Here is a 12,800-nt window from a genome sequence, read left to right on the forward strand (position 1 = left end):
CCGGATACATTCACTTAGCACCCATCAAACTCACATGAAGTCCCAGTATAATACCCTACCATAGTCTTAATGCCCCCTCCAGGGTAATATAAAGTCGGGGTTTAGATTATTGCCATGTTTCTGGTAATATAGAAGGCAATGCTTGCCTCGGTTCAGCCCTCATTGTGTCTCGCATACCTCAGCCTACACACCGCTCCGTACACAGGCCTCATCTCCCGGTATGCTCTAAGTATCAATTTCCTACAGTAACCCGCCTCCATATCATCCCTCTTTCCATCCTCACCGAGTGTTCTTATCCCCCAGCACAGTACCGGCACCCTATAAGCTTCGATGGCGCCGATATCAGGCGGATTACACGCAGAGTTTGGGAGGCCAACTCAGCATCCATGTCTCACTCACCTCAGGCCGCGCAGGAAGAGGGCTCGCAAAGCACCCTGGGAACGTTATTACGGCACCAAATCTCGCGAGAACTCAACACGAGATCTGCAAAGTGAAAGTGGCGGCCATGTTGCCAACCACTGTTGCCAACCACTGCATTGTTTATAGCTTGGTAATAATAAGGGAGAGGATGAAAGTCTGGATAAAAATGTATTTTTTAAAGATAGACTTCAGGTTTCATCATTTATATCAGTTTATTCAATGCCTGGTAGCCGCTTGAATCAAGTTGTGCATATTTTCCTAAAAATAAAGGGCGTTGAATGCTATTCCAAACTTCTAGATCAGTGGTTGCCAACCTTTTGGAGCTCACGGACCACTAAATGCACAGAGTCCAGACTGCACATGCGCGGGGAGCTGTGTGTCACTCAAAGGGGAATCCCAGTCGTCATAATGACGTCATAATGCCAGAACCCGTCCGTTCTCCCATCGTAAGGCTCAGACCTGGTGGGCAGGTTGTGCCCATACGGGAGACATGGTCCGCGGCTCTGGCCAATGCGCTCCCCAGCGGACTCCTTCTCCTGACCCTGCTGGGGGTGCACCGGCCATAGTCACTGACTACAGGTTGGCAACCGCTGTTCTAGCTGGTATAGCAAGAAGAAGTCAGTGTTTTTTATTATCTGGAAATGTTCTGTAAAAGTAAGGTTCACAGTTTATACAAGCAACTTTTCAAACACAAATGAGGAAAACGTACCTAAACTCTAAATCTAAACGTACCTAAAACTCTAAACTCTAAACTCTAAACCGTAACGCTAAAACTCTAAACCTTAAACCTAAACGTACCTAAATTTCACGTTAAATAGAGTAGACAACCCTTTTATGTAAGGTGAAAAAAAAACAGTTTGTTTTTTAAGTGTAACACCCTTTATTAAAAAAAAAGGGTGCAGCACGGCCCCCTAATTCTCGACCTCAACTTTTTGACTCAGGGACCACAATGGGTTCTAAAATTGGTCAGAGGAGCCGGGCCAGGATCAGATGGATGAATCGCGGAGACGGGTGTCACTGAACCTGCGATAGGAGAGTGCGTGGGTTGTTCCGCCAACTTCCCCGAGCCCGGGATCTGTACAGGGGACATGGTCGGCGGCTCTGGCCAGAGCTGTGGACCACGGATAGAGAGTTCAACGAGCCGGATAAAAGAAGCCTAACGAGCGGTATATGGTCTGGGGGGCGTGGTTTGCTCATGCCTGGCCTAGGTGATTAAGAATGAATTGGAGCGTAAAGCCTCCCAGGATACCTACGTCACGCATCCCGGAGGCTCTTGGGTGCTCCCTCTGCACATGCCCGAGATGCTTAGGTGATAGAGGTGATAGCCAATCACTGCCCTAATGTGGGCATTTTATGGCCTATGGGCTATTTTGTTGCCTTTAAATAGTTAGAAAATGAAGAGTCAGGAGATCTCCAAGAATTCATGGCATGCTGGCAGAGTGGGAAATAAGGGCAGTTGGTCCTGGAGGCCTCTGAGGCTGGAAAATGATTTCCCTTAACACAGGATCCTGCAGAAACTCAAAATTCTGGACTAAGGTAAAGTTCACGCTTCTTGTGATGTTATTTCCCTATGGATCTGCAAGTAGACGTTCAAGACTTTTTACTCTATCACAGCAGGGAAGTTACACTGTAGTCTATAAAAGCGGTCACCAACGGGTGGTCCACAGAAAAATTTGGACATTATTTGCAATTTTTTGTTTTATTAATAATAAAATAAAAACAATTTTCTAATAAATTCTTATATTCTGAATGACAATTTTCGCCTTTATATTGCACTAAATTCACAAACTGTACTGGAGACAGAAAAACAAGGGAGGCGCAGCGTGACGTCAGTGTAGTCCTTAATCGTATGATGCAACCATTGCCGAACCATACGCTTCAGTATTGTTTCCACCATTACAACAGTCACCCCGCTACGCCAATACCCATTCTTATCCGATTGTTTTATTTTATTTGTTTATTTCTCAGTTCTTTGGTCTTAGAGTCAAATTAAATAAACCCATAATGAGTGAGAAAAAGCAAACAAATATTTTGCATTTTTTTAGTAATACCAAAGATAATGCAATTAATGATAATAGTGACAATAGTAATACTTCACTTAACCGTGCGCTGATCAAAGAATCAGCTTTCCATGGCTGGAGAACACACACTTTCATCAGTGAACCTGGGTGATCCAACAAATCTAGAATGGATCTGGTTCAGGATTGAAAACATTTGCTAACAAATAGCAAATGACTTTTAAGAAATCCATTCCAAGTGTTGTGGATCACCCAGCTTCACTGATGAAATGTAACCTCTGCAGGTTTGGGGAGCTTTAATAAATCAGACCCAATGACACCAAAAGAGAGAAGCCTACAAAACAGCCTGAAAGTGTTGGAGAGCTACAGTATAATGTGGACAGTACCCATCAACCTGAAGGGGAAAAAATCATGATATTCCAAACAAACTAAGAGTTATTTTTGTAAACCAAATACCTGCACTCTTGATGAATCTAAAAAAACTATACTATTCCTGGGGCTCCATTTATTTCATATCTTGCCTATGAATTCGATCATATTTTCACTCATTGTATATGTTTTCCCTGCCAAGTTCACTTCACTGTAGCTTCCTTTACCTTTTGCTCTTCAAATTCATCCATGAAAAAATCAATAAATTATTTTTCAAAATAGCTTGGATTCCTTCAAGTCGGAATTGTACTGTCAGATGACATTTTACACTGTGGTCAATAGGAAAGTCCGAAATGTTTTTAGGGTTAAATTGTCACCAAAATTCCTTGGGATGTCTGAGGGACACAAAGGACAATGTCCCAAAACATAAAAGTGTAAAAAAGCATGTGATTTTGTACAAAATTAACAATAAAATATAGGCGGGCATTGAGGATTTTTATGTGTAGGTTATTGGCAGCAGTTTACATTTTGATGTTAATTGCAACACCCCTGAATATATGATTGCTAGAAAAGTCAGGGGGACCTATAGGAGCAATCTTAAAGCAAAAAAAAAAGAACTTTTATATAGCAGTTAAAGGTTTAGTTAGCATCTGAATGTACATCATTGGTAAACCAATAGGTTTATGTCTTAAGTGACACTTTTACACAAAGTATTGTATTATAATAGTGTAATATAGGAGTGACAGTTGTAGTACAAAATAATACAATGTTATTTAATAGTAGCATTTAGAGTTGTAGGATTTGTAAAACATTGTATTATTCTGTAGTACAACTGTCACCCAGTCCATTGTCATACAATAGCTTTTTTAAGTGAGAGTGTCAAGTAAGACAAAAACCTATTGGGATACTAATGAAGGACATTCAGATGCTAATGAACCCTTTCATTGCCACATAATCGTTTTTTTTGTTTGTTTATTTTGTTATGTATACCTAAACATTTTTTTGCTTGAAAATGTTTCCTTTAGGTCTCCCTGACTTCCACAGCAATTTTGGTGACAATACCATGTACAGGGGCTTTGCAATTATTATAAAAAGGTCGGTAGCCACCAATAGCTTATGCTTAAAAATCATCAATTCCCACTTACATTTAATGGAAATTTTGGACAAAATCACATGACTTTTTTTTACAGCATTAAAGCAGAACTAAATTGAAAACAAAAAAATTACATTTACCTTTAATCCCGCAGGTCCCTCGATGGTGCTGGTTCTTCCCTCGATCCGGTCCCGCGTAGTCCTGGAATTCCTCTTCATCCCGACCGAGGAAGTGCCGGGCGATGCCATCTTCGGTCTTCATGTCGTCTTCTTTCTTTGTCACCGGATCCCACACAGCGCAGGTAGGCGATCAGGTGATGTAGCCACTGTGAAGGGGGAAAAAAAAAAAGAGCCGATCCCACTGCGCATGCGCGAGATCGTCATCTCTTTTGCTTAGGAGGAAAAGATCAGGGCATGCGCGGAAGGAGAAGCCGGAGCCTCCCGGGATGCATGACATACAGTTAGGTCCATAAATATTTGGACAGAGTCAACTTTTTTCTAATTTTGGTTCTGTACATTACCACAATTAATTTTAAATGAAACAACTCAGCTGCAGTTGAACTGCAGACTTTCAGCTTTAATTCAGAGGGTTGAAGAAAAAGATTCCATAAAAATGTGAGGAACTAAAGCCTTTTTTAACACAATCACTTCATTTCAGGGGCTCAAAAGTATTTGGACAAATTAACGAGTTCAAGACTACAGGCTGTCATTGCCAGCAAAGGGTTTTCAACCAAGTATTAGAAATGAACATTTTATTTTTAGCTTTTTAATTTGTCCGAATACTTTTAAGCCCCTGAAATGAAAGAATAAAAAAAAAGGCTTTAGCATTTTGTTCAACCCACTGACTGAAAGCTGAAAGTCCGCAGTTCAACTGCATCTGAGTTCTTTCATTCAAAATTAATTGTGGTAATGTACAGAACCAAAATTAGAAAAAAGTTGTCTCTGTCCAAATATTTATGGACCTAACTGTATGTATCCCTAGAGGCTCTACACTCCCATTCAGTCTTGATTGCCCTCTTTTAAAAAAAAGGGTAAAAAAACAAAACATCAACATTTTTACGTTCATAGAAAGGTCTACCCTTCTATGTAAAGTAAAAATGTTGAGTTTAGGTACGCTTTAAGTTTTCGGACATAGTTCCATGGGTCCCCAAGACACCCACAGCAATTTCAGTGACATATTACCCCCCAAAAATTATGTTTTTATGTAATGTCAACTGACCGTAAAAATGCCTCTAGAGCAGGGATGTCAAACTCTGGCCCTCAACGTCCTTTTATTTGGATCCCAAAGGAATCCTAAATATGAAATGCAGTTGGCCCGCCGCAGCATTGAAATAGCGCCGCTACTACATTTCCCGGCATCACTCGTGTCTATAGACCAGCGGCCTTTCTGCCAATGTGTGGCCCCGCATTGGACTGTTGTATAGATGCAAGTAATGCCAGGAATTGTTAAAATGAAGAGGGAGTTCTAGCAGCGGACCACTCATAAGATTTAGCCTGCCTCAATTGTTTTAATAATCTTTAAGGTTGGCCCCCAACTTTTTCAAAGTTTTTAATTTTTGGCCCACTGTGTATTTGAGTTTGACACCCCTGCTCTAGAGCCTAACTATTTTAAGAATATGTTAACCAAACTTGGATTTGTGAATTTGAAGGGCAAAATATATGCCATGGGGAAAAGGGAACCTGACAGGGAAAATTAATAAATGGGTGAAAATAGGTGAAAATATGATCGAATTCCCAGGCAAAAAATAAGTACCGTATTTTTCGGACCATAAGACGCACTTTTTCCCCCCCAGAAGTGGGGGGAAAAAGTCCCTGCGTCTTATGGTCCAAATGTATCCTCCCCAGCTGCTGTCCCGTCCCCCCTGTATAGCCCCCCCTCCGCCTTTTCTCNGAAACCGGAGTACCCGGAGGAAACCCACGCAGACACGGGGAGAACCTGCAAACTCCATGCAGATAATGTACTGGCTGGGGATCGACCTAGTGCTGCAAAGGCCAGAGTGCTAACCCCGGAGCCACTGTGCTGCCCAAATTTATTGCCCTCTTTTAAAAAAAAAAGGTACTGCAAAAAAAAAAAAAAAATCAACATTTTTACGTTCATAGAAAAGTCTACCCTTCTATGTAAAGTAAAAATGTTGAGTTTAGTACGCTTTAAGTTTTGGGACATAGTTCCATGGGTTCCATTTTACCCCCAAAAAATTATGTTTTTATGTAATGTCAACTGACCGTAAAAATGCCTCTAGAGCAGGGGTGTCAAACTTTGGCCCTCAACGTCCTTTTATTTGGACTCCAAAGGAATCCTAAATATGAAATGCAACTGGCCCACCGCCACATTAAAATAGCACCGCTACTACATTTCCTGGCATCGCTCGCGTCTATAGACCAACGGCCTCTCTGCCTATGCGTTCCAGCAGCGGACCACTCATAAGATTTAGCATGCCTCAATTGTTTTAATAATCTTTAAGGTTGGCCCCCAACTTTTTCAAAGTTTTTAATTTTGGCCCACTGTGTATTTGAGTTTGACACCCTTGCTCTAGGGCTTAAGTATTTTAAGAATATGTTAACCAAATTTGGATTGGTGAATTTGAAGGGCAAAATATATGCCATGGGGAAAAGTGAACCTGACAGGGAAAATTATTAAATGGGTGAAAATATGATCGAATCCCCAGGCAAAAAAAAGTAAACATACTCTAAAGAGGGAAAACTGCCTGAGCTTGGAATCATCTCTTGGTGTCTCTCTCTTACGCATCCAGCAGAGAGAGCCAAAGCACCATTATATCACCTGTGAAAAAAATATGTAACATTAGCCTTTAATAAACAATAATAAAAAAATCAAACTTTTTTATATAAGGATCTTACTATTTTTTTTTTATTTGTTTGGATTGAACATTTGCTCCCTTTATAGTCCCCAAATCTGTGTAATTGAAGGCCATCCCAACTGAAAGTTCTTTCATTACACATTGGTTTTATTATTTGAAAAATAATAAAGTTTAGCCTAATTTGGGTGGGGGATACATTATTTATATATAATATATATATATATATATATATATATATACACACATATCGGTGGGTGTGAATATACAAGGTGTGGGGTAAAAAATAATACACATAAAAAATAGAGGAGGTGTAAATTCAAGCTGTGGGTTATATGCATATATAATACAAGGGGTGTATACACAAAGCTTGTATAAGTATATACATATATAAAGGTGGGGTTGTATAAACAAGCTGTGGGGTATATATTAGAGGGGGTGTATATACAAGGTGTGGGGTATATAATAGAGGGGTACATTTTTAATTTTATTTTTAGATTACATTGTTGTCTATTATTTCATTATTGTTTTAAATTATTATTTATATTTATGTATTATAATTTATGATTTTAATAAATAAATATAAGGTAAACATACTCTAAAGAGGGAAAACTGCTTGAGCTTGGAATGATCTCTTGGTGTCTCTCTCTTACGCATCCAGCAGAGAGAGCCAAAGCACCATTATATCACCTGTGAACAAAATGTAACATTAGCCTTTAATAAACAATAATAAAAAATCAAACTTTTTTTTATATAAGGATCCTACTAATTTTTTTTATTTGTTTGGACTGAATATTTGCTCCCTTTATAGTCCCCATATCTGTGTCATTGAAGGCCATCCCAACTGAAAGTTCTTTTATTACACATTGGTTTTATTATTTGCAAAATAATAAATTTTAGCCTAACTTGGGTGGGGGATACAATATATATATATATATACACATATTGGTGGGGGTGTATATACAAGCTGTGGGTTATATGCATATATAATACAAGGGGTGTATACACAAAGCTTGAAGTATATACATATATAAAGGTGGGGTTGTATAAACAAGCTGTGGGGTATATATTAGAGGGGGAGTATATACAAGGTGTGGGGTATATAATAGAGGAGTGTATATACAAGGTGTGGGGTATATAATAGAGGGGTGTATATACAAGGTGTGGGGTGTATATTAGAGGGGTGTATATATACAAGGTGTGGGGTGTATATTAGAGGGGTGTAAATACAAGGTGTTTGGTATATAATAGAGGGGTGTAAATACAAGGTGTGGGGTATATATAATAGAGGGAGTGTATATACAAGGTGTATGGTATATAATAGAGGAAGTGTATATACAAGGTGTGGGGTATATAATAGAGGGAGTGTATATACAAGATGTGGGGTAAAAAATAGAGGGTGTATATACAAGGTGTGGGGGATATATATATATATATATATATATATATATACAAGGTGTGGGGTATATAATAGAGGGGTGTATAAATAAGGTGTGGGGTATATAATTGAGGGGTATATATACAATGTGGTGCCCCAGTCACAGGCATACTGACTGGAAATTACCTCACACCCAGCTAAAGCCCAGGGGGTGAACCTTCCCGCCCTCTTCACTCGGATGAACGGATTGGATAATTTACTTTGTCCCCTCCCCAAACCTTTAGTCACTGCCTGACAGAGGAGATCACGTGGCTGGAAAATTTTATTTTTGGGCGGGAACTTAGGGCACAGGAACGCGCATGGAATGCGCGTGCCGCTGTCGCCCATCCCCCACGGCTTGATACCAGATCACGTGATCACAGTCGAGCGCAGTAATGGTACCGGGAGAAAATGGCGGATCCCGAGGAACTACGGGTGAGTGTGTGAGAACGGAGAATGGGGCAGGGGGCAGAGCTCTGGGGGGGGAGGGGGGCAGAGCTCTGGGGCCTGCTCGGTGATGACGTTTTTACTTTCGCCGAACTCCAGGCCCAGTGACAGCACAGAGGGGGGAGGGTATAGTCGTGTGACAGTGCCAGGCCCTGGTGAGGGGGGAGGGGATAGGCTGTGTGACAGTGCCAGGCCCTGGTGAGGGGGGAGGGTATAGTCTGTGTGACAGTGCCAGGCCTGGTGAGGGGGGAGGGTATAGTCTGTGTGACAGTGTCAGGCCTGGTGAGAGGGGAGGGGATAGGCTGTGTGACGGTGCCAGGCCTGGTGAGGGGGGAGGGCATAGTCTGTGTGGCAGTGCCAGGCCTGGTGAGGGGGGAGGGCATAGTCTGACAGAACCTGACACCGTGACACCCGATTGGTCACTTTCACTGATTCTTAAAGGGCCGGCGTGTGCAGATTGGACAGTAGGGGCAGTATTCAAGCCGTAACTTCCCCACCGATCACATGACGCTCCGCTCCAAGTTTGGGATGATTGGATTGCCCCGTACACCCGATGTGGAGCAGCTTCGGGTGAATCCAACAGGAACTTTACATAACACAATGATCCACAGATTGGGGTTTCAGGACAAACATAGCTTACTGTTGGTGATAATATCTTACAAAAACAGAATATATATTTCATAATTTCTAGAGCAAAAAGTGACCTAAATTAAAAAAAAAAAAAAAAAAACACTCAAACAGCCAAAAATTTGTATTTGGAATATCTAAATACAAAGCAAAGTTCACCCTTCAACTACTACTGCATCCTGGTAGCTCGGGTAAAGAAGGTTGTCAAGGTAAATAGTAGTGAGTGTTTCCATTGGTTAATGGTAGTCAGGGATGGTCTTGCCCCCTAGCAACCACCAGCCAATGAAAATGCATACCATTATTTATCTTGACAACGGGCTTCTGATTTTTCCTCCTGTTACTAGCGGGCATAGGGCAATGGGAGTCTGCAGCTGGCACAAGCAACGGGCAGCAGCTTTGTAATGAAAAAGAAGCAACAATGTTTAGAACCCAATGCTGCATGTTCTCCGCCTGAATCTGAACAAGAACGCCATTGATCCCTGTTTATTGTACAGCGCTGTGTAATATGTTGGTGCTATATGAATCCTGTTTATTAATATTTTTATAAATAAAATATATTTTATGTTTTAGTCTATATTTTCTCTACTAGAGTTATGTTTCTGTACTCAGCATTGCAAAGTTATAAATAAATATATTTTTTACCATTGTTGTGCAATACACACACTCTCTCTCTCTCTCTCTCTCTCTCTCTCAACCATATGGGAGTCCTATTTACAAAGCAACTCAATGCTGTCATTTTGACAGCTGGGAATTGCATGCAAGTGGTAAATGTAGCTCTGGCCGTTTCTTCCTCCTGAATTTTAGCTTGAGATTTGGTGATGTCCCTTCTGTGCTGGTTTCTGTTCCCATGCTGGAACCTCTGACGTGACAAAGCAAAGCTCTGTGTAAAAGAAGGCGATAAATGGGTAATGGGCATGGAGCTTCTGCACAGATTTGTCAGCTCCCGTGCTTTTGTGTGGGTGGTAGTAGTGTGTTTCAAGGTTCTGGGTTTTATGATGGGCTTAGTATGGAGTTGTCCTTATGTCGGGAGCATTTTTTGTGTACCTGAAGTCTGCAAAAATGTACACAGCCCAGGGGATCAAGTGTAATAGGCAGTCCCAAAGCAGCTAAGGAAAGCCACTGTGACCAAGTCATGCTGATGCTGGTATTCAGGGCCAGTAGAGATGGATCGCCCTGTAGGGGCTAGATGGGGTTGTGGTATTGGGTCATCTGATGGCTTATATGGGCCTTGTGGTTTGGCCTCCAGAGATGTTTGTGGCTTACGGTGCCAAGTTGCCCTTAGGTGGCCACAGGGTTGGTCTGAAGGCTTGACCCATGGAGGCCAGAGTGATAGCTCTACCCGTAGGGATCAGTGGGGACTGTGGTGATAGCTCGACTTTTAGACTTCGTTGTGGGATCCGGTGATAGTTCATCTGTCGGGGCCAATGGTGGATTTAGTGACCCCTCATCCAGTACGTGGCTAATAGAAGCCATGGGGGGCAGCTTATTCTGATGAAGTCTATGGTGACGTTTCTTATAGGGTAATTCGATGCAACACTTGAATTGTAGCTGTGTATCTCAGATCCTTCTGTGCGGTGAGTTAATTTTTGGTATCGTAAAGAGTCTTCTCAGCAATTAGAAGTGAAATTGCAGAACAATAATACTTTCCAATCCCACTGCTTGTTCAACCAAACTCTGGGTTAAAGGCCAAGCTGGCTCTGTTGCTGGCGCGTTTCACTTTATCACTTCCCTTAGGGGAGGTAGAAACTGAAATTTTCATATTGAATTAATGGTTCAAGGTAGATAGTAGAACAAACGGTTTTGTTTAATATAAGCATTTAAAAAGGAGAATTTAAATAAAGGAAGAAACATTCTTAGGATTATGGATTTCATTTTGAGGGGTATTGGTGATTGGTAGATTAGTAGTGAAGTAGAGACAGTAAGGAGAGACAGTGATCCTGTGTCCAGATTTTTCCCATCTCCCTTCATGCAACTATCTACCTTGGTCCAATAATTCAATACTAAAATCTAAGTGTCCACAGTGTTCTCCCCAGGCCCTTTTAACTGGGCGCACCACCCGGCACTTCTTGGCAACCACCCGGCTGTTTTTGAGTGGTTACTGATGAGTTGGGTCACAATACAGGGGCTGCCACCCAACTACGGCTTCTTCCCACCCAGCTTTAAAAAAATTCTGAGCATTGTGTCTACTTGCCCTAAGGAAGCCATGCGGTGAACTGCGTTGGGCATAGACAACTGCGTCTTCCTTGACAATTCAATGTTGATATGTTCACTCGCTCACTCTAACTCTGTCTAGTGCCACTTTTGTAACCAATGTGACCCATTGCTTATTATATATAAGTAAAACTTACTATTGTTTGCTTAAAAATCCTTTTTCTGTATATTTTTTTATTTATCTGTTTTTTTTTTTTTACATTTACCTACCATTGATTGTATTTAACTTTCCTGACAATCCATTTTTTGTATTTTAGAATATGGTGTCCAGTTTCCGAGTTTCAGAACTCCAAGTATTGTTGGGCTTTGCTGGACGCAACAAAAGCGGCCGCAAGCATGATCTTCTAATGAGGGCCCTTCAATTACTGAAGAATGGATGCAGTCCAGCCGTACAGATTAAAATCAAAGAACTGTACAGGAGAAGATTTCCACGGACGATAGAAGGCGTTCCAGGCCTGTCATCCATCAGATCTAATGTCTTCAACTTGGATAGTAACTCTTCGGTGGATTCTGATCTTGCCGTTGCTGGCATCCACTCATTACCTTCAACCTCTGTAATTCCTCATTCTCCTGCTTCTCCGCTTGGAATGGTACTCCTGCAAGACACCAAACCACAATTTGATATGCAGCAGCTGTCCCCTCCAATCCCACCTGTCCATCCAGATGTTCATCTTAAAACGCTTCCATTCTATGATGTTCTTGATGTCCTCATTAAGCCCACCAGCTTAGGTAAGGGGTAGAGAAAACATCCTTGTTTCTTTGTAGCTAGAGAGGAAATCAGCCATTTATATCTTCATTAGTATAGTATTTGGATTATGAGAACTCCAAAGGACTGCTGCTTTGCTTGAACTAGGTGAATCAGGATACTGTCCCTATGTGGGACCTTTCATAAATTCACGTTAGGGCCCATTCATTGACTGGACTTTTAACCTCCCTGGCGTTCTGATTTTTTTTTAGTACATTTGACATTTAAAAATACATTTAAATTTCCCGCCGTTCCCGCCCCTCAGCACACGCAACCCACACACGTCTCATGCCTGCCCAGCATCTGCACAGATGCCAGGCATCGCCAAGGGGATGCAGATGCCAGTTGGGCATTGTCAAGGGGACATGGGCTCGTGGAGACCAGGTAAGCCCTCAATTCCACCCCTGGTGTGGCTCGGAGTTATTGCATTTTGTAATGAAAACCGGTAACCACACTCTAAGCTACCACCAGGGAGGTTGATAATCACCAAATGCAGAATGATTTCCTTTGCATTCTATTAGTATTTATAGTATAAGTTTAGGACTACTTTTGACATCTCTCTTATAAAAGCCTATGATTGTTCAGTAAAAGACGATAAGCACATTAAAGCTTACTTAAACTCAGAATTTTCACTTAACATA

The 12,800-nt window shown here is 41.4% G+C and overlaps 1 protein-coding gene across 15 annotated transcripts in view; it reads left to right on the top strand.

The window, feature by feature from the left end:
* Nucleotides 1-8,441: 8,441 nt before the first annotated feature.
* PIAS2 (protein inhibitor of activated STAT 2) overlaps nucleotides 8,442-12,800 on the top strand; it is a 19,230-nt gene continuing 14,871 nt past the window's right edge. For all 15 annotated transcript variants that reach the window (XR_011921091.1, XR_011921092.1, XR_011921093.1 and 12 more), the window contains exons 1-2: nucleotides 8,442-8,564; nucleotides 11,672-12,143. Coding sequence is in view for 8 of the 15 variants with exons in the window: in XM_072413491.1 (XP_072269592.1) it covers nucleotides 8,541-8,564; nucleotides 11,672-12,143 (496 nt within the window). In the remaining 7 variants the exon portion in view is untranslated. The remainder of the gene's footprint in view (nucleotides 8,565-11,671; nucleotides 12,144-12,800) is intronic.

Source organism: Pyxicephalus adspersus, chromosome 6 (assembly GCF_032062135.1).
Source record: "Pyxicephalus adspersus chromosome 6, UCB_Pads_2.0, whole genome shotgun sequence".
NCBI classification, from domain to species: Eukaryota; Metazoa; Chordata; class Amphibia; order Anura; family Pyxicephalidae; genus Pyxicephalus; species Pyxicephalus adspersus.